The 18,999-nt window shown below is 32.9% G+C and overlaps 12 protein-coding genes across 12 annotated transcripts; 5 read left to right on the top strand and 7 right to left on the bottom strand.

Annotated features, from left to right (window-relative positions):
- Positions 1–832: 832 nt before the first annotated feature.
- Positions 833–2,800, bottom strand: EIN_372020 (hypothetical protein; the record flags this gene model as incomplete). The annotated part of the gene is made up of 1 exon (XM_004259503.1): positions 833–2,800. One exon carries the CDS (start codon positions 2,798–2,800, stop codon positions 833–835), a length of 1,968 nt encoding a protein of 655 aa, XP_004259551.1.
- Positions 2,801–4,120: 1,320 nt separating this feature from the next.
- On the top strand, positions 4,121–5,659 carry EIN_372010 (hypothetical protein; the record flags this gene model as incomplete). Its single annotated transcript, XM_004259502.1, has 1 exon — positions 4,121–5,659. One exon carries the CDS (start codon positions 4,121–4,123, stop codon positions 5,657–5,659), a length of 1,539 nt encoding a protein of 512 aa, XP_004259550.1.
- A 574-nt stretch (positions 5,660–6,233) lies between these two features.
- Positions 6,234–6,866, top strand: EIN_372000 (hypothetical protein; the record flags this gene model as incomplete). Its single annotated transcript, XM_004259501.1, has 1 exon — positions 6,234–6,866. One exon carries the CDS (start codon positions 6,234–6,236, stop codon positions 6,864–6,866), a length of 633 nt encoding a protein of 210 aa, XP_004259549.1.
- A 93-nt stretch (positions 6,867–6,959) lies between these two features.
- EIN_371990 (meiotic recombination protein SPO11, putative) lies at positions 6,960–7,943 on the bottom strand (the record flags this gene model as incomplete). Its single annotated transcript, XM_004259500.1, has 1 exon — positions 6,960–7,943. One exon carries the CDS (start codon positions 7,941–7,943, stop codon positions 6,960–6,962), a length of 984 nt encoding a protein of 327 aa, XP_004259548.1.
- A 146-nt stretch (positions 7,944–8,089) lies between these two features.
- Positions 8,090–8,503, top strand: EIN_371980 (hypothetical protein; the record flags this gene model as incomplete). The annotated part of the gene is made up of 1 exon (XM_004259499.1): positions 8,090–8,503. One exon carries the CDS (start codon positions 8,090–8,092, stop codon positions 8,501–8,503), a length of 414 nt encoding a protein of 137 aa, XP_004259547.1.
- Positions 8,504–8,753: 250 nt separating this feature from the next.
- Positions 8,754–9,469, top strand: EIN_371970 (hypothetical protein; the record flags this gene model as incomplete). Its single annotated transcript, XM_004259498.1, has 2 exons — positions 8,754–9,285; positions 9,354–9,469. The coding sequence occupies 2 exons, from the start codon at positions 8,754–8,756 to the stop codon at positions 9,467–9,469; spliced, it is 648 nt and encodes a 215-aa protein (XP_004259546.1).
- Positions 9,470–9,563: 94 nt separating this feature from the next.
- Positions 9,564–10,421, bottom strand: EIN_371960 (tRNA-specific adenosine deaminase subunit TAD3, putative; the record flags this gene model as incomplete). Its single annotated transcript, XM_004259497.1, has 1 exon — positions 9,564–10,421. The coding sequence occupies one exon, from the start codon at positions 10,419–10,421 to the stop codon at positions 9,564–9,566; it is 858 nt and encodes a 285-aa protein (XP_004259545.1).
- Positions 10,422–10,511: 90 nt separating this feature from the next.
- On the bottom strand, positions 10,512–11,015 carry EIN_371950 (41 kDa peptidyl-prolyl cis-trans isomerase, putative; the record flags this gene model as incomplete). Its single annotated transcript, XM_004259496.1, has 1 exon — positions 10,512–11,015. One exon carries the CDS (start codon positions 11,013–11,015, stop codon positions 10,512–10,514), a length of 504 nt encoding a protein of 167 aa, XP_004259544.1.
- A 595-nt stretch (positions 11,016–11,610) lies between these two features.
- On the bottom strand, positions 11,611–12,879 carry EIN_371940 (hypothetical protein; the record flags this gene model as incomplete). Its single annotated transcript, XM_004259495.1, has 1 exon — positions 11,611–12,879. One exon carries the CDS (start codon positions 12,877–12,879, stop codon positions 11,611–11,613), a length of 1,269 nt encoding a protein of 422 aa, XP_004259543.1.
- A 400-nt stretch (positions 12,880–13,279) lies between these two features.
- Positions 13,280–13,987, bottom strand: EIN_371930 (methyltransferase, putative; the record flags this gene model as incomplete). Its single annotated transcript, XM_004259494.1, has 1 exon — positions 13,280–13,987. The coding sequence occupies one exon, from the start codon at positions 13,985–13,987 to the stop codon at positions 13,280–13,282; it is 708 nt and encodes a 235-aa protein (XP_004259542.1).
- Positions 13,988–14,694: 707 nt separating this feature from the next.
- On the top strand, positions 14,695–16,307 carry EIN_371920 (hypothetical protein; the record flags this gene model as incomplete). The annotated part of the gene is made up of 3 exons (XM_004259493.1): positions 14,695–14,799; positions 14,874–15,332; positions 15,564–16,307. The coding sequence occupies 3 exons, from the start codon at positions 14,695–14,697 to the stop codon at positions 16,305–16,307; spliced, it is 1,308 nt and encodes a 435-aa protein (XP_004259541.1).
- Positions 16,308–16,472: 165 nt separating this feature from the next.
- EIN_371910 (hypothetical protein) lies at positions 16,473–17,360 on the bottom strand (the record flags this gene model as incomplete). The annotated part of the gene is made up of 1 exon (XM_004259492.1): positions 16,473–17,360. The coding sequence occupies one exon, from the start codon at positions 17,358–17,360 to the stop codon at positions 16,473–16,475; it is 888 nt and encodes a 295-aa protein (XP_004259540.1).
- Positions 17,361–18,999: the final 1,639 nt, after the last annotated feature.

Here is an 18,999-nt window from a genome sequence, read left to right as displayed (position 1 = left end):
AATTAATGTTATTTGTCGGACAATCAATAGTTTGTTTTTGAGTAAAAACAGGAATTAAATAAAAACATAAAAAAATTGAAACGATGTGATATATTTTATTTTTTTCTAAGACACTTAATATTTTGTGGTTATAAAAGTACTGAAGTTTGAGATTTAATAATGAAAAACGACTGACAATATCGACTTCTTGAAATATTTTTTTTGTCGCAACATACTAATGTGATTTTGAAGATTTAAAATAATTATATTCAATTTTTAAACTAAAAAGATATGTTATTTATAATGAAAAGTAAAAATTAAACTCAATTAATTTAACATAAGTAATTTATGTGATATTATTTTCATGGTCGACATCAATTAATTAATTGGTGTCGACCATGAAATGAATAATATTAAAATACCACATAGCTTGCTCAATATCAATACATCACCAACAATGTTTGTTACTGATTAAAATGTTTCAATTTACTTCTTATGTTGTAAATGAAAAGATTATACACATTAACAATAATCCAACAAAAGAATAAAATATAAATTTATTAACTTGAACATTATTTTGGTCAGAGGTTTCCAAAATCACAATCCTAATTACCCACGTCACCATTTCATAACCAAAATGATCATTTTCTTTTATAAATTCGTACGTTATAATACCACATTTTCGGCAATAATTATTTTGGAAACGCCTGATTTTGGTGTTTACAATAATGTAAATCAAGTCAATGTGTAATAAACACACTTTAAAATATATTAATATGTTCTGTGAATTTGATTAAATACAAAAAATGACTCAATTAATGTCCATTTGTTGAAATAAAATGTGTGTTTAATATCAGACCAAAAACGTTATGACTAAAAAGAGTAGTATTCCTATTGGTCGAACAAAATTTCTTTCTCCTTTAAGTAACAAAACGTCTATTGGACCTACTTCTATCTCTATCTTGTTACCTTCTATTTTAACATTACTACTCCCGAGCAGAGTCGTCCAATTCTCTTGTTCACTCAATTCAACACTAAATCCATGTGTTCTTTTGTCATCCATGTTGACAACTAAAATATAGTCACTGTCCTTCACTCGTGCTATCTTGTATACCACTTCATCTTCTTTCGAAACTTGAATGTTATTAAGTAAGTTTACTTCCAATATAAAGTCTTTGTACTTTTCAACCTCGGCAACTACATGTCTCAACTCTTCCCAACTTTGTGTGAATGGTGTTTTGTAGTCCATTCTCTTGATATCATAATATGAGAAATAAAACACCCCCTTTGCTCCACCAGCAAATGTCATCCAAGTCATTGCGCGCACTTCTTGCTCGGTGGGTGGTCGGGCGTATAATCTATCTTTAAAAGTGACCGGGTCTTTCTTTGCATACCACGTCCAGTCCATAATTTGAATCACTGGAATAGTGGCTCGTGTGCCAAAAACACTATCTATTGCCTTTTTATGTAAGTCAAAAACATTTCTAAGACTCTCTCCAGTGACATTAACAGGGTATGTGTCACTTCCAAACAAGTCCAAAGATGGTAAATACTCATAAACATTTTTCATTTGGTAAAACACGGAATAACATGGATGATTAACGTCCATATTTCTGATAGTCTCTGTGACGTTTATTAATTCTTTAAGAGCACAGATGTCCGTCTCGTCGTTGACATACCATCCAAATACATTTGAATGATCTTTATACGTCTTAATAGTGTCAACCAATTTGGGATACTCCTCTTCGAAATTTCTTCCTTGTTCACATGTATTAGAAAGGTATGAATAATAGAGGTGTACTGCTATAAACACTCTCAACGTGTCGCCAAATCTGGTTTTCATCTCGTCCAAAGTCTCAACACTGATCCCATCATAAGGCACAATAGTGTTTATTTTCATCCCCTCAAGCTCTTTAAGTTCTGTATTTCCAACAGTTGAGTAGTATAACCCTATAGGTAATACTAGCTCTCCATTTTCCATTATTCTGCCATATTCATCGACTTCTATTTGTCGTTTAATAGTTGCTATTCTCTTGAAATCCGTCGAAAGAGTGTCTTCTATATCATATATACTGTTCTTTAAAACAACTTTTAATGTCACAACACCGTGTTGTGTTATTGTGTTTTTCACAGTGAAATTAATTGTACTAGATGATACACTCACAGTCTTTTGGAGTTTTTCAACTCCCCCCTCCACAAAATAGACGTCTAGAGAAAACTTGCTGAAGTCCGCGCTTTGAGAAATATTTGTTCCTACAATGACACGAATTTCTGTTACCGAATCCATCACCTCTTGTCGATATGAAACAACCTCGACCTTCTGAAGCCATTTGAGAAAAAGTGAGACCTCGGCGTCGTCAACATAACCAACACCACTGTCTTGTGTTGGTGATATTAATATCGCCTCATACGTGTATTCAGCACTTTTGATGGGATCCGTGAAGACACATAATTTTTCAAAGCCTGAAGTTTGCGATAGGGTTTCTGAGTACCACCCAGTATACTCTTCAGTACCATCACTTTTTAACTTCATCCCTTCTATACATATCTCTATTCCATGTGAAAAAGAAGACGCTTTCACCCAAGCACAAAATGAATATTGAAACCCAACCTCAAGTTGTACTGCTTGTCGAATCTGATTTGTTGTAGAACTCCCAATTAACTTGACAGAGCGTGTGCCTGTGTTATGTTCAGTGGACATCGAAACTGTACCACTGACGTCCCAATTGTCTGGATTGTTGACGGTGTACTGTTCAAAAGAAGGATTTTTCAAAATGTTTGTTGTTGATAAAACGGCGAATATCAAGTAAAACAAAATCATAAAATTTTGGAGTTTTTTTCAAAAAGTTATAAATAGAATTTATGGATACAAGTCCGATTCGATAAAATCAACTATATTTCATTATAAACAACTATTTATTATTAGTTTCTATTTTTATTATCATTAATATTCATATTAATAACGAGTCGAACATAGAATTCAATTCAGATATCGAGACGACTTTATTTGGGATTAAATTCTTAAATTTGTACATAACACGGGCAAGTTACACCTGTAAACGTTCTCAGTTGGTTTTTACATTGACTCCTTCACACCAAATGTTTCACATATTTCACAGGTGTATTGAATGACTTGTCCCTTTTAATTTTTTTGTGCATTTACTTGATGATGTTTTAAAGTTCATTTTATTGTTGTAAATTAACTGCATAAAATCCAACATTTAATTTTTGTATTGTGTTGTATCGACTATATAATTTGTTTGATAACTTTTAGGTGTGTTTGCTTTCTTTTATGTTTGACAAATCTTATTTTAAATTCCAAAAACAAATTTAGTGTTTGCAATAAGAAAAATAAAAAACAAATTATTTATATATAGTAAAATTAATTATTCGTTGCTAATTTTTACTATTTTGTTTAAATTATAGTTTATTATTATAAAATTAAACTATACTTATATCAAATAGCAAAAATTTATTTGTTTTTTAAATTGAATAAAAAATAAAAAATTTTTATTCTTATTTGTTTTTATTAATTCAATATTTCATTTGATTTAAAATTTTATACCCTTTTTTTGAGGCCTTTACTTCCTACTTTTTAATGAATTAAAAAAGATTTCATTTATAATCTCCCGTTGTTTGGCGTATTTTATGTTCAACTTAAAACAGTCTTAAAATAAATTGTCTGGAATTATCAAAAAAAAAACTTGAAACGATATTTTTTTATTTTTTGCTATTCAGAAAAAACCCGATTATTTAGATTTTTATTGTCCAACAATAACTTTGTTTTAATTTGAACATTGTTAGATTAAATTTAAAAAAAGTGTTTTTAGAAATTTTGTTTTTTTCCCTTCTAAATTGTAACTATAATTATATTATAATTAACTATTTATACCATAAAAACACTCAAAATTGGAAAATCAGTAATAATGACTCAAAATGAGACCTGGAATTATTATAAATGACCAGAAACATTTGCTAGAAACAATAAATAATAATAATAATATAATAATACTTTTATTACTTCGGCTGATAAAGTAAATTAACTATAAATAAATTATACATGACATATTCAAAAATGCTTAGAATTCAAAGTATTGTTTTCAGTAATAAAAAGCCATTATCCATCGAGTAATTCAGACAGATGTATTACATTGTCGGCGACTCAATTCACAACGTGACTAATCCAATTCACAAACTCGACACAAAACCAAAGAACATCCCTTTTTACCTCCAGTCTCTCTTTGCAAACAAATACACCCTTTTCAGAGTATGGATCTTCACAATCAAAGATTACTTCTTCACGGCGATATTACTTCTAAGCGCACTCGCCACAATGATATACGGCTATTTCTATATGCCAACATGGTTTGACAACACAAAGAGTGTGACTGGCTCGTACTTTTTTAAAGTAGGAAGTATACTGAGAAGACCATTACCAGTTTTCCTTTTTGCACTTATTATCCCACTCCCACAAAATAACATTAGTCTTCTTTCCTTAATTGGTACGACTTACCAAGACGTGTTAGTCTTCCATAAGATATCTGGATTGCTTTTCGGTGGGTTTGCGGTACTCCACTCCATCTGTGACTTGGCGGCGTGCCTTCTTTGTGGATTCAAATTAAGTCCTCCTTCATACAAAAACGGCGTGTTGTGTTTTTCCTTTGTATTGTTATTACTTGCGGCCATATTCATAAGACGTTGGTCATATAATATCTTTCACAAAATACACGTAATTGCATTTGGCTGTATTGTGGGCACTTACATTTTACACATCGACGCGTATACAAAGGACTTTTACTACTACTTATTGCCGCCATTGGTTTTGTATTTGTTTGATGTCTTATTGCGAATCACTCACATCTGTGTGCCTGGAGAAATCATTTCGAAAAAGACTACGCCCAGTGGCATCACCATTCTCACATTCACTAAAAACGTGTTCTACAACCCAACACAGTTCATACAAATTTTGATCCCTAAACTCTCACCGTGGTCATTCCACCCGTTCTCCATTTTGTGTGGAAATTTCAGGGAACTTGTCCAACAAGGAAATCCAACACTGTCATTCTCAACTTCACCAAGTGTCGAGAAACTGATTGAAACACCAATAAATACTGAAACACAACTCAAAACGTCGATTATGAAACTGGTCATCGCACCGCTTGGAGTGTGGACGACCATGTTGACAAACACACGCGAGAAAGAATTACTTAATACTCCAATTTTCACAACGTGTCCCGTTGGTAGACCAATTTGTCCGCTTGGAAATTTTGGGAAGATATTACTGGTGGGTTCTGGTGTTGGGTTCTGCCCCTCTTTCGGTCACTTACAGGCACTTTGTATTGATGGAATACACGACGTCGACTGGGTACTTGTTGCAAAGTCGAATGAACTTGAAGTCGAATTTGAAGAAGACATAGTTGCGGCGAAGTCGAGGACACTTGGAAATTTCGAGGCGTATTGCACAAGAGATGTGTTACCCTGCAAAGGCAACATGAATGGAATAATGGAGTTCAAACAGGGTAGACCAAACTTTGTTGAGGTGGCTGAAAGGTATGAAGGCATGAAAGATGTACTTGTCCTCTGTTGGGGGTCGAGAATGATGAAAAACACATTTGAAAAGTCATTCAGAAACGTCAGGGGAGTACATTTCACTGTCTACATAGAGACAGGAGAGTTATAAAAATGAATAGATGCTTTTTAAATAATGAATGAGTATTTCGAATATGGTATATTTAACTATTTGTTATATTTTTTTGTATTTACATTTAAAATGTGTAGGTGGTAACACTACATACAAATCGCTTTCAATTTAATTAAAAATTAAGTTATTTTAAATGAAAACATTAAAATATTATAAAAAATTGATTTGTGAGATAACTCTGAATTATAAACAATGAATCCACATTTTGTTTTAATTGAAACAATAATTCAATTTTTCTTTTCGCTTCATCTTTTAAAAGCACAACGGTCAAAATTAGTAATTGGTTAAAGCAATGAATAAAATAACACGATAATGGTTGGGAAAAGATTAAAAAAATAATTAAAATGTGTTTGAATGTAGAGGCTATTTATTCGAATGAATTAATTACAATATTGGAAATCTCCCGCTTCTTTCCATTAAAACTATAATAAGTTTTAATAATTACAACAAACTCCATTTTTCTTTCAATTTTAGGAAACCCTTTTCTTTTTCTTTTCAAAAATTGGTTTTGAAGTCGACCAAAAAATCCTTTAACACTATTAAAGACAGTTCGATGGGAAGTAAAAGCAGCAAAGTCCAGCCAGCAGTAAGGCCTAATGTCAAGCTTGGCTCTTTGGATATTCTTTCACAGTATAAAGCAATCTTGGCTGAGTGGAGTGGAACAACTGATGGGACGGTTGTCTATGACTCAAACGTTGATTCCAAACTTGCGAGGGAGTTTTACTCTTCTGTGTTGAACAAAACGAATATATACATCATTAACATCGACGAGAGGGGGTACATCTTTGGAAGTTATTTCGAGAAAGTGATCGACAAAATGGACGTTTGGTTCTATGACGAAAAGCATTTTATTTTTTCTTTAGACTCGAAGGGCCTCTTCCCTGCACCAACAAGGTGGAATTCAAAACTCGGAGAACAGGGAGGAATTCGTCTTTACGATAAAGACATGAATAAGCTATATGAGGTTGGAAACGGCGAGTTTTGGTCGGGCGTCAGATTTGGGTACTTCACCATCGCAGACATCAATGTTAAAAACTCCTTTAATAACAACATATCATTTAGATATGATAATATCAAAAACACCGACCTCAACGGACTCAATTCGCCAAACTCCACCTTCTCCGTCGAGAGGATCATCGTCGTACAAATGGATCAAGAACCAATACCCCAAACAGTGTCTAACTAATTTGTTTTGTTGTTTTTTGGTGGAGAATAGTAAAAACAAACTATTGTTAATAGTTTTGAATTTTGTTTCATTCAAAACATCAAAAGCCAAAGACTAAATTTTGAAGGTTGACGTGTGCGTCAAACACGACGTGATAATGATGTTCTCCAAGTTGAATTTATGTGAGTCATCCAACTCGTCAAGTTCTGCCTTTCTGTTTTTAAATGCAATTGTGTTAATCTCGTTTTTGATCTCTTCGTTGTTTTGTACCACAGACGAATTCAGCATGTTCTCTGCTATTTTTTGTTCCCGCTTTGTGAGACTCGACACCCCATTAAATTCACTTGGTCGCAAGAGTGCCCAACGGAGATTTGGTATTTGTGGTGTTGGGTTTTTCCACCCATTACAAAGAAACTGCAGAAATATTTCAATTCCATAAACGTCGCCGTCAACCAAACAACAAGGAATTACACCGCTTTGCGAACTGATTGCTTTTGCCAAGTCTAGAGTTGCGTTATCAGGAAACCCACGACTACACAAAATGAGGCACGGAAACATCTCACGAACCTTTGACTGCACAACCCTCTCGAAAAAAGCTTCCTTTTCTATTATAAGTAAAAAAACTCGCTTTTTGCCAAAGCAGAGGGTAAACGGTTCACTTACCGTTGGAAGTTGATGTGTCGTCGAAAAGTCAATGATGTAATACTGTGTAACGAGCGCCACGTCACCACAAAGAAGTCCTCGTGGTGTTTTAGATATGTGAAGACCTTGTAGAGTAGAGCCTAATAAAAGTGTGATATTTTCGATGACATTGTCTGTTTTTTTCTGCGAGTCAAAGATGGCTTTGTGTGTGTAGTAAATCTCTCTGGCAGTGCTTTTTCTGTTAGTTGCGAGTAGTTGATATATACTCCCCAACACGACGACTATTTGTAACTGTTTTTTGCTGTTGGTTGTGATTCTCGGTTGTCTTTGGTTCTCTACCTTTTTTGTTGTGAAAGGGACAAACGACCTTTTTTTCACAAGCAATCTGATGCTTTGAAGCACCAACTCTTCGATAACCTGTTGCGCCGCATCCATTAACGACAATATTCCTTCCATTTTCACGATTCAAGAATTATTTCTTTCCGACCAAATACTCAATCTCAACCTCTCATCAATCTAAATGTATTCCATATATTATAATTACATAAACCATATATTATAATAAGTAATTTAAACACATTAGAACTTTAATACCAAAAGAAATGCCGTCCAAAAAGGACCCGAAGAAATCAGTCAAGACGTCTCGTCGTAAACTGAAGAAAATGCAACGCACCGAGTCCACCCAAACGAAGAATAAAATCAACAATGAGAAAAAGCCACGAAAGAATTTTACTGTTTCACAAAAAGTGATTCCAGTTTCAAAACGCAAGAACAAGCCAAGCGCAGTCACTCGGGCCTTATCCACCAACGGTCAACTCAATGGCAAGGTGATCTATTCTAAAGCACAAACAGCACGGGGCAGAGAAGTCTCTTCGTACAAGACTTCCGTCAAAGCTATGAAAAAAATGAGACAACAAGGTATTCCAATGAAAGTCATTCAAAAGCAACTGAGGGATAAGAGAGAAAAAGATCGAAAAGCTCTCAAGAAGAAAAACAAGAAACTTGGGGTTGAGTGATTGACAGGATTTGTTATAGCTATTTTAATAGTTTTTTTTAGTACGATTCTAATAATTTTTATATTATTATTGTATTATATTAAATTATAAATTATTAATTATAGTTTATAAATTCAAATATAATTAAATGTATTATATTATTATGACATATAATAAATGATATTAAATATATATGTTTATAATAATTTAATAGTAATAAAATGGTACAGCAAAAATTAATACAAGATGTGATAAGAACTACATAAGATACATGAAATATCTCACTCAATTCTTTTACAAACACATAGGCCGTAATGTTGAATATTACAATTGGTTTTTTGTGAACATTATTTTACACCCACAGACTGTGTATGAGACAAATAAATATCAACATGGCTTAACACAGCAATGGCATCGTCGAGACCATGCCATCACAAAAATAGTCTTTTTCTTCAATTTTGTGTTATCGACTATTTTTGCGTTCACTTTTGTTAAAGGACTTTGGAAAGTGCCATATATATTATTTGACTTTGCTATACCTTTAGTCACAGGCGTCATTATCTCCGTCATCATTTTTTATTTGTGCAAAAGTTCTTTCACAACAGGAGATTCCTTCACAGTGAGGTATTCATACGACATTCACATCAATGCTTATTTTTGTTATTTGCTCGTTTCTCACATTTTGTTATTTGTTCTTTCGCCGTTTCTATTTAGAGACTCGTTATGGGCAACTTTCGCATCAAACGGCGTTTTACTCGTCTCACTCGCTTATTATACATACATCACTTTCCTTGGGTACAACAGTTTGTTACATTGTATTATACTTTATTATAATTTTATTATTTACAATAATACAGTATTCATTTCTTAGTTTTGCCGTTCATGAAAATACCAAAAACCGCCGCCTATGCGCCTATTGCTGTATTTTCGTTGCTTCTTGTCTTTTTCAGCGCACTTGGAATAAACGTTCCTCTCGTTTTGATATAATTGATTTAACTATTTAAACTATTTATATATAGAACCGTATAAACTAGATACCTTATTATATTTAACTATAATTAGAGTGCATAGAATTCTTTTATCAATCAATCAACGTGACTTGGTAGACATTAAAGTGGTGATTCAGTGCTGTGTTTTTATGTAAATGGTACTTCGTGAATGCTCCGTCAATATCATTTTTGTAAATGAAGAATACTCTGTGAAATCTCGAGTGTAAAAGAGCCATTCCACAGAACAGACATGGTTCGTGTGTGACATAAATTTCAAATCCTGTACACAGATATTCTCGACTTTCTCTTTTTATACCTCTCATGGTGTTAAAAGTTGCGTGGAGTAATGGATGGTGAGCTACTATTCTTGTGTCTTCTCCTATAGCTTCTATACTTTTCTTGTCCGATACAATAAGTGCTTTTGCATGTGTGCTGCATTTTTCTGTGTTATTACAATCATTGTTTGGTACTCCATACTTCGAGAACAGTTGCAAAAACAGATTTGTGATCGACTCAAAATCACTCTTTTGTATTGGTGGAGTTGGAAGTGTTGGAGGCTGAAGTGAACATGGCCAGAGCCTTGAGAATTCTTTATATTGCTCTTTGTTGACAGGAGCGTATTTTGGCACTTTAATGATCTTTAAAGAACTCACATCGACTCCCTCTAATTGTGGTAAAATGTGTGCACCACAAACATTCTTCCATTCCTCCAAAGAATACTCTCCTAATGTGCCAAGAACTATTTCTAATCCTTTTTTATTGTTTCTCACTCGTTTAATATGGCTCATAAAAGGGATGTCTTCGAGATTCATAATGTTCTTCGAAGTTTTTGTTTTATCCGAAATCGAGATAACAACACAATCAACAGTCTCCAGCGACTTTTCTTCTTGTAAAGAAACAACAGCTTCAATTTTTTCAATTGAACATTTAATCTTTTGTTCAGTAGCCATTGCTTACTCTTTTATTGAGTTTATAATTATTGAGTTGTTTTTATTAATTGAAAATATTAAGAGTAATTTATTGAACCCGTGATTTAAAACTTAGAGTTGGCCGCAGTCAGCAATGACGACTTCCTTGACTGGCTTGTCATTTCTTCCAGTCTTTGAGTTTTCAATCATTTGGACTACATCGTATCCCTTCTTGACTTCACCGAAAACGACGTGCTTTCCGTTCAACCAATCAGTGACAGCGGTAGTGATGAAGAATTGAGATCCGTTGGTCCCTGGTCCAGCATTGGCCATGGAGAGGAGTCCCTTCTTGGTGTGTTTGACGATGAAGTTTTCATCGGCAAATTTGGCTCCATAGATTGATTTTCCACCAGTTCCGTTGTGTTTGGTGAAATCACCACCCTGAATCATGAAGTCCTTAATGACTCTGTGGAAACCACAGCCCTTGTAGGTCAAATCCTTGCCCTTTTCACCAGTGCAAAGGCATCTGAAGTTTTCAGCGGTCTTTGGGACGATGTCGCTGTAGAGCTCCATCTCGATACGGCCGGCTTTTTCACCGCCGATGGTGATGTCGAAGAAAACTTGTGGTCTAGCCATTTCAATATTCCTTTTTAGTTTCTGGCTTTAAATGTGCTGTCGTTTTGCCAAATCTCGGAACATTCTTGGGTTATTAATTTTACTATAATTGTAGATATTTATACCATAAGTATTTAATTTCTTTATTAAGGGTTTATAAGTTCTTGTTCATCACCACGTGTGAACAGATCATCTCATTTTGCGATGTATCCTTCTCTTTATTTTAAGATTGAGTTCAGATCTGATAATAATTTTTATTACACCAACATATTTTAAAATTTCGGGAAATTGGTTTCTAGAAAAAAGTGTTTAACACCAACAATTTTTTTTCAAGACTTTTCTTGAAATTGTTTTTTCTTATTATCAACATAAAAATAAATTGCCTTGTTTCCATCACTTTTACCAAAACAATATTAAACCCATAAATATAATTTTAAAATAATGAACTATAATATTATTGTTTTATTAATAAAAAATCATTTAAATATTGTTATTTTTTACTACATAAATATAATAAATGAATAGTAATATACAACTAATTAATTTATGGTTTAAAGAACCAATATTCCAATTCAATAGAATTGGTAGTGAATTAGATAACAAACACACTCACCACTTACTTATAAAGGTCTCTATATTTCTGAAGAGCACTGGCCAAATAATCGTTGACAAGTTTGAAAGGCATAAGCCGGACAAAGACTCCGAATGCCTCGTAGTCCACGACACGTTCCTTCTTTGAGTCGAAGTGTGAAGTCATTTCATACGCGAAGATGTACTTCTCGTCATGTACAAAGATCTTTCTATCTTCTTGAGCTCTACAATCGATGATGAACTTTCTCACCAGCACTTCTAAATTGCTTGGATCGAAAGCTGGGTAGAACGTCCACCCTTTAGTATAGTCGATGACAACGAAGTGGACCATTCCCGGGAACGCTGTTCTATAATTTTGTGGACTTGTCATAGTCATAGCGGGGTATGTTAATTCTCTACGGAACATCATTAGAATGGGGAATATTCGTGTTAAGACATCTTTGAATTCAATCATATTTGGTTCACCGACACGGGAATATCCAACTACCAACATGTCGTTAGTGATCTTTTGAACAGTCAACGACATATTACAGAACGATGATGATATCGTCATCGTTTGTGGATTCGGTACAAATTGTTTATTACAGTCGTCGGACGTGATTGGCTCCGATTCGATGCCACACGTCTTTTGTTTCTCTTCCGTGACATTTTCGACGTACTCGTCCACTCCAATCTCATTATCGGCCAAAAACGTTTTGATCAGTGTGTTCGCCCACACCACAATCGCGGTATTCGCGTCGCTTGAAAGTGGTGTTTGTTTATATGTGACAAATGGTCTAAAAAACCCACCCACGATGATTCCAAATCCGCTCATTTGTTTAATAGACTCGGGGAAAGTGTCACAGTTCATATAATTTGTGACAATAGTCCGGAACATTGGAATATGTGGAGGGACCAATAAATAGAGAGGCGTTCGGTCATACAATTGGAAGAAGTTTTCAAGGGTATTTCTTCGTCTTGGAATCCCAATCGCGTTCGTGGAGTCTGACCCATTGAAATAGATCAACAATTTCGACAGTTCTATCATCCTTTTCATTTCCTTTTCATTCTCTTTATTCGGCGAGATCAAGATATATGTCACATCATTGTTTTCTATCGGCAAAAATTGATATAAGATATTGCACGTCTTCGTCGTTAAATAGTACCAACTCGCTGACTTCGTATTCAAATTTCCAACTTGTGCTATCAATGTTTCTGGTATTCTCTTCGACACTCTAATATCACTTGTAAAGTGATATAATGAACTCCAGCTCGTAACTCCACTGAAGATCAGCGACTTCCCTTGAGTGTTCATATTTTTTAGTTCACTTTTTCAAGTTGTAAGAACACTTGAAAGACCAAACCAAGAAATAAGTCAATAACATTTTGTATAACATTTTGTATAACATTTTGTATAACATTTTGTATAACATTTTGTATAACATTTTGTATAACATTTTGTATAACATTTTGTATAACATTTTGTATAACATTTTGTATAACATTTTGTATAACATTTTGTATAACATTTTGTATAACATTTTGTATAACATTTTGTATAACATTTTGTATAACATTTTGTATAACATTTTGTATAACATTTCAAAAGTCTAAAAAAAAATTTGTTTGGTGCAAAAAATATAACGGAAATTAAAATAATAAGAACACCAAGTGGAGAGTAAAGTATTTTCCAATAAAAATAATCAGTCAATTCGTCAAAATTGCTCCTCAACCCTCCGCTTATAACAGACGCCCCATTTCTCTCTCTTTTCTCGGTCAACCTTTTTAGCTTCTTCCGTCTTGAACAATACGATCTTCAAGTAATCGTCCATGTAGTCTTCTGGCATCTTTTCAAGGAGTGGTTGTGCGTCTAAACTAGCGACATTCCATTCGAAGAGTTCTCTGACATCAGAGGCTGTATATATCATACCTTCACCTGGTCTAAGAAGGTATACATACATTGCTGCAAATTCAGGGTTAATGATTCGTCGGCGTTTAACGGCGTTTTTGAAATGTGGGTCTGGGAATGTTATGAAGATTTTTAAGAGTTGTCCTTTTGTAAAGAAGTTGTCGACGTACTTCATACAATTGCATTGAATGATCCAACAATTCTGAAGCTCACCTTTGGCTCGACCGGACTCAATTTTCTCAACACCATATTGAACGGCTGGGTCACGTATCTCCATCCCAATTATGTTCTTCGACTGAATCCGACCAATCTCACATACTAATCCACCCCATCCACATCCAACATCAAGCATCTCTGCTGGTGCACCGTTTGTAAAATATGAACTCCATTTGACATCTTTTGGAGTTATTGGGTTGTGCGACTCACTGTCGGCCAAGGGATTGCGGTGTGCGTGAACGCGATGAAACGGCTTTATCTTTTTTTTCTTATCGAGTGGTTCGTGGTGGGACTCCATATGTCTTTTTTGAGTTTTTTATTTTATGGTTTCTTTATAATTACTTTTATAGTTATTTATTATTATTAGTAGTATCTATTTGTTTAGTTCTGTTGAACATTTTATAGGATAGTACTATAATCAATTAGTAATCAAAAACTAAACACATAAATTATACTTTTATTGATTTTTTACTACAATTCAATAACTTAAAAAAACAACTAATTTGTAATTTAATAGTAAAAAATATTAGTTTTTATGAAAGTAAAAAAACATGTATAAAATAATATTTGCTGAAAATGTGGTATTGTGGAGACTTATTTATATAAGAAAATGATTATTTTCGTAATAATAGAGTGACATCAGTGTTTAAAAAATTGATTTTTTATTCTTTAAGAAAAAATAGTTTGATTATTTATTACTTGAAAAATAATTTGATTAATTAATAAATAAATAATATATTAATAAAATATAATGAAAATATTCACCAAAATACGATTATTATAGAAGTTTGACAAATTTCAAATATAATAAAACGTGGTTATAAGTATGACTTAATAACTATAAAGTATAGTAGTTATTAATAATTATTTGAAATTATCGAAATAGAAAATTAATACAAAATAGCGAAATATATATTTCTATTTTAAAATAAATACAAATAAAACCATTAAAATAGAATTGAAGAGAGTGACTGACAAACTGTAAAATCACAAAAGAAAGTTGGAATGAAGCAAGGTTGGTTAGTGAAAGAGGGCGGAGGGTGGAAAAGTTGGAAACGACGGTGGTTTGCGCTTAATGGCAATTCATTGATGTACTATAAAGACCAACTCGTTTGTTAAATTACAATAGTACATTCCTCTCATCTCATTAATTGTGATTGACACGGGTGTAAAGTGACGTTCAGATGATGAAAAAGATGGGTGAGATTGACATCTCATTAGCCTTCTCAATCACCCCAAATGACGAAACGAAGATAAAGCATTATCAAAACTTGTTTTTAATAAGGACTCCGTCGCGTGTGTATAACATCTCCGCAACATCCGAACAAGACAGAGAAGAGTGGATCAATGTTCTTACGCAGTGCACCAAATCCGTGACTGAGCAACTTGTTGTTGAAAAGGAGCAACCCATTACAATGAATGATTTTGATATAGTTACTTTACTAGGAAAAGGTGCTTTTGGGAAGGTCTTACTTGTGAAGTACAAGAGGACTGGGGAGATGTTTGCGTTGAAAATGGTCGAAAAGAAAAAGGTCATTGAAATGGATGAACTCGAACATACGATGACGGAAAGAAACATACTGATGAAGGTCAAACACCCATTTCTTGTGAATTTATATTACTCCTTTCAGACCACAACTCATGTTTGTTCTTCTCAATCGAGTAAATTAGAAAAATTACTATATATTATAGTACTTATATTTGGTAATCTTAGTTAAACTATAAAGAGCTATAATATATAGTAACATAAGCTTGGAATGTTCTATGCTTATGTTACAATAACAACATTTTATTATTGTTCTGTATCTGTGCGATCGTATAAACAGAATCTACGAGTTAGAGATGTTCATAAGAAGTGTGTTAATAACAATTAGTTGCATTACGTGATTGATTACTGTCCGGGAGGAGAGATGTATTTCCGACTGACGTTAGAAAAGTCGTTTTCGGAGGAGCGAACACAATTCTACATTGCTCAAATCATCTTGGCGATTGAATGCTTACACCAGTTGAATGTGATATATCGTGATATTAAGCTCGAGAACGTTTTGATGTGCGAAGATGGGTATTTGAAGTTAACAGATTTTGGGTTGTCGAAGGAAAACGTGAAGTCAGATGACCGCTCTGAGACGTTTTGTGGAACACCAGAATACTTATCACCGGAAGTTGTCTTAGCGCAACCATACACAAACGTTATCGATTGGTGGGGAATTGGTATCATGACGTTTGAAATGTTACACGGCCAAGCTCCTTTTGTGAGTGATAACATTCAACAATTGTATCAACGCATTCTTAACGCAGATGTTGCATTCCCAAGTTCTTCCATAGCAAGCCCTCCATGTCGAGACTTCATTAATAAGATGTTACAAAAGAAGATCGAAGATAGACTCAATACTCCCGAGAAAATCAAGTCACATATGTGGTGGAATGGGTTCAATTGGGACGATTTGTATCAGAAGAAAATACAGGCGTCCTTTAAGCCAGACCTCACTAACAAAGAGAACAACTTCGACCAAGAAACTCTAGACGAACACTTCGACTTACAGGAGGAAATTAACTCGTCGAAAGACCCAAACGTGGACCAGACTGCCTTCGGAGAATTTACTTTCAAAAGAAGCTAAAGGTAATTCAGTTGTTTATGTCTTTGAATCTTTGTATAGTACATTTATTATTATTAAACTAATAGCATCGAGTGTTAAAAGAAAATACTCTATTATAGTAATTATATAGTAAAACTGTTATAAAATATAGTACAGTGTATAGTAAAGCGAACATCAACAAGTTGTTTACTCTGCATTCTTGTGGGCTTCAGTAAGAAGCTGTACACCGGTGAGCACAACTGCGACGCCTCCAGTAATATAGAAATAACTGAAACGCATGTGATAGCCACTAACAATACAAAACAAAGAATATGCCAAAACGATGAGAAAAAGATTAATGAAGGATCGATACTTGAAGGGTACCCACAGGAACACTGCATATACCAAAATTGAAATAATCCCGACGAAAATGCCATATATGACTTGAAGTGGTGTATGATACCCATGAAACAACGTTAAACAGGTAGTGGCCAAACATACGAAGTAATAACTAAGCAACAAACAATATAACACAAATTTTTGGAGTCCCTTTCCAGTAACATCAAGGCGAAACATGTGAAACAAAATATCTCTAAAAGTACTTGTTTTGTCACGTGGTATCTCAAACGACACTAATGAAGAAGTTTTTGGAAGAAAGTCGACCTGTTTGATCAGTCGAATAAAAATAGCCATGAAATATACTGCAGTGAAAAAGTGACCACTAATGCCATTCAGTTTCTTGTTTCCTACACTACATGTTTTATCGTTCAGAAATACTTTGAAACACCCAACAAAATAATATATCGAACGATGGAACATATACCCATTCAAAAACTGATTCAAAGTGTTCACTACAAAGACAAGTGTCCCATCAGCTTTTTTTCTTAAACAAGAAAGTCCTATTATGAGGACGGAAATGACTAAGGTCCAGTTGTATGGATTTAAAAGTGCGAAAATCCCATCCATCTTAAAAGCTTCTCTGTCAGCATAACACTCATTCAGACCAATTTTTGTTAAAGCATAGAAAACCATCACCAGTTGTGGAACAACAAAAAACAAGAAGAGATGTTTGCTGATAAACGTTGTTACACACATACTTCTTAGTTATTGTTTTGTAGGTTTATCTATTCTTTCTTTTTTAACAATTTTACTCAATTGTTTAGTTTATTTACTTGTATCAAAACAGGAAAACAACTGATTACCAATTATCATTAAATACTTTCTTTTTTTTACACAATTTTGTGTAAAAAACAAATAAGGTGCGAATTAATGTTAAAAATTAAATTTGCACAAACTATGTGATAAATGTTCGAATTGTTATAATAAAATAATAAAATTATAATATTATAATCAAAACCTCATCAACCTATCATTAATAACATTTTATTTATTTTTTGTTTCATTTTATTCACTTTTTTTGTTTTAATTAATGGTTTGTATTTTTAGTTCAAATACTTAAAACTATAAATATGGTAATTATTAAAAAAAAAAACTTGAACTAATATATATTTATAGATCATTAAAAAAAACATTTTTTTAAAAAAATTAATTATATAGATTTAATTATTATTAAAATACTATAACAATATAAGTAAATTAATTATGTAATTATTACCAATAGAATAAGACAATAATTTAAAATTTTTTAAATTCTTTTGTGATTTAATTAATAATTATAATAATATCAAATAAAATTGTAATAACAATAATTTAACCAATAAAATTAATTAAAACTATTAAATAATTTTATGACTCATAGATCATTTTTTTGGATTTTAACTCCAAATTCTCCAAATTATACTAACTTATAATGGTTAAAATGTTATAGAATATACTAATCAACACCCAATTAAAAGATATGACATAAAAAGAGAAAAAACCCTTGCGGTATATAAAGAACAATTCATATCATTTACATGTGAATCAAGGGAAGCTTGGATTTCGGGGAGGCAACGACTTCATTCATGTTGTGCTTATTCCTGGGGAAGGTCTGAGGATGCCCGATTGCTCTGTAGGACAGAGGTTGGCGTAAGCCAACATAGTGGGATAGAAAAACCACCAGGTCATTTCTGTGGCCGTATGGTGTTGGAAACCGACTGAGGGCTTTTAACTAGCAGTTCAATACCCAAGCGTCTCGTACGAACTCAATTCAGACTACTCTTCTTTGATTCACCACTTAACCTTTATTAAATCATAATAAGTAGTTATAAAATACTAATAATATTATCTTTTATTATATTATAAATTATACTCACAATTAGTTGGTATTATTCTTTCGACTGTAAAATTTATATACAAAATGTTTATTGTCAGTGCAAGTTTTGTTTATATCACTAAATTGACATTTTGTATCATTTCTCGTTATTCAATTGAATAATTTTAATATTATTTATATAAAATTTATTTATCATTATAAATTTGTAATCAAAATTAAATAAGTATTAGTAAAAATCTATAATAAAATTATTTTTTTAATTAATATAGTTTAAAAAAGTAAAAAAATTTACGATTTAACTTTACTTTATTTGTATAATCATATTTTATTATAGGAAATATGGCAACTAATTTAAGTTGAGTATCAATCAATTTTGACAGCTTGAATGGACTGTGTACTTTAAAACAAAACTAATCAAAAAGTCCGATTATTTTATATTAAGTTTTGATTCCTCAATTTATACAATTTGGAATTTGTTTAAATTGTTAACTGTGTAAAAAAATCAAAAAATTAAATTCG

Source organism: Entamoeba invadens (assembly GCF_000330505.1).
Source record: "Entamoeba invadens IP1 unplaced genomic scaffold scaff_1105074726357, whole genome shotgun sequence".
Classification (NCBI taxonomy): Eukaryota; Evosea; order Mastigamoebida; family Endamoebidae; genus Entamoeba; species Entamoeba invadens.
Note: the sequence above shows the minus strand (reverse complement) of the source record. Positions and strands in the feature narration are given on the sequence as shown.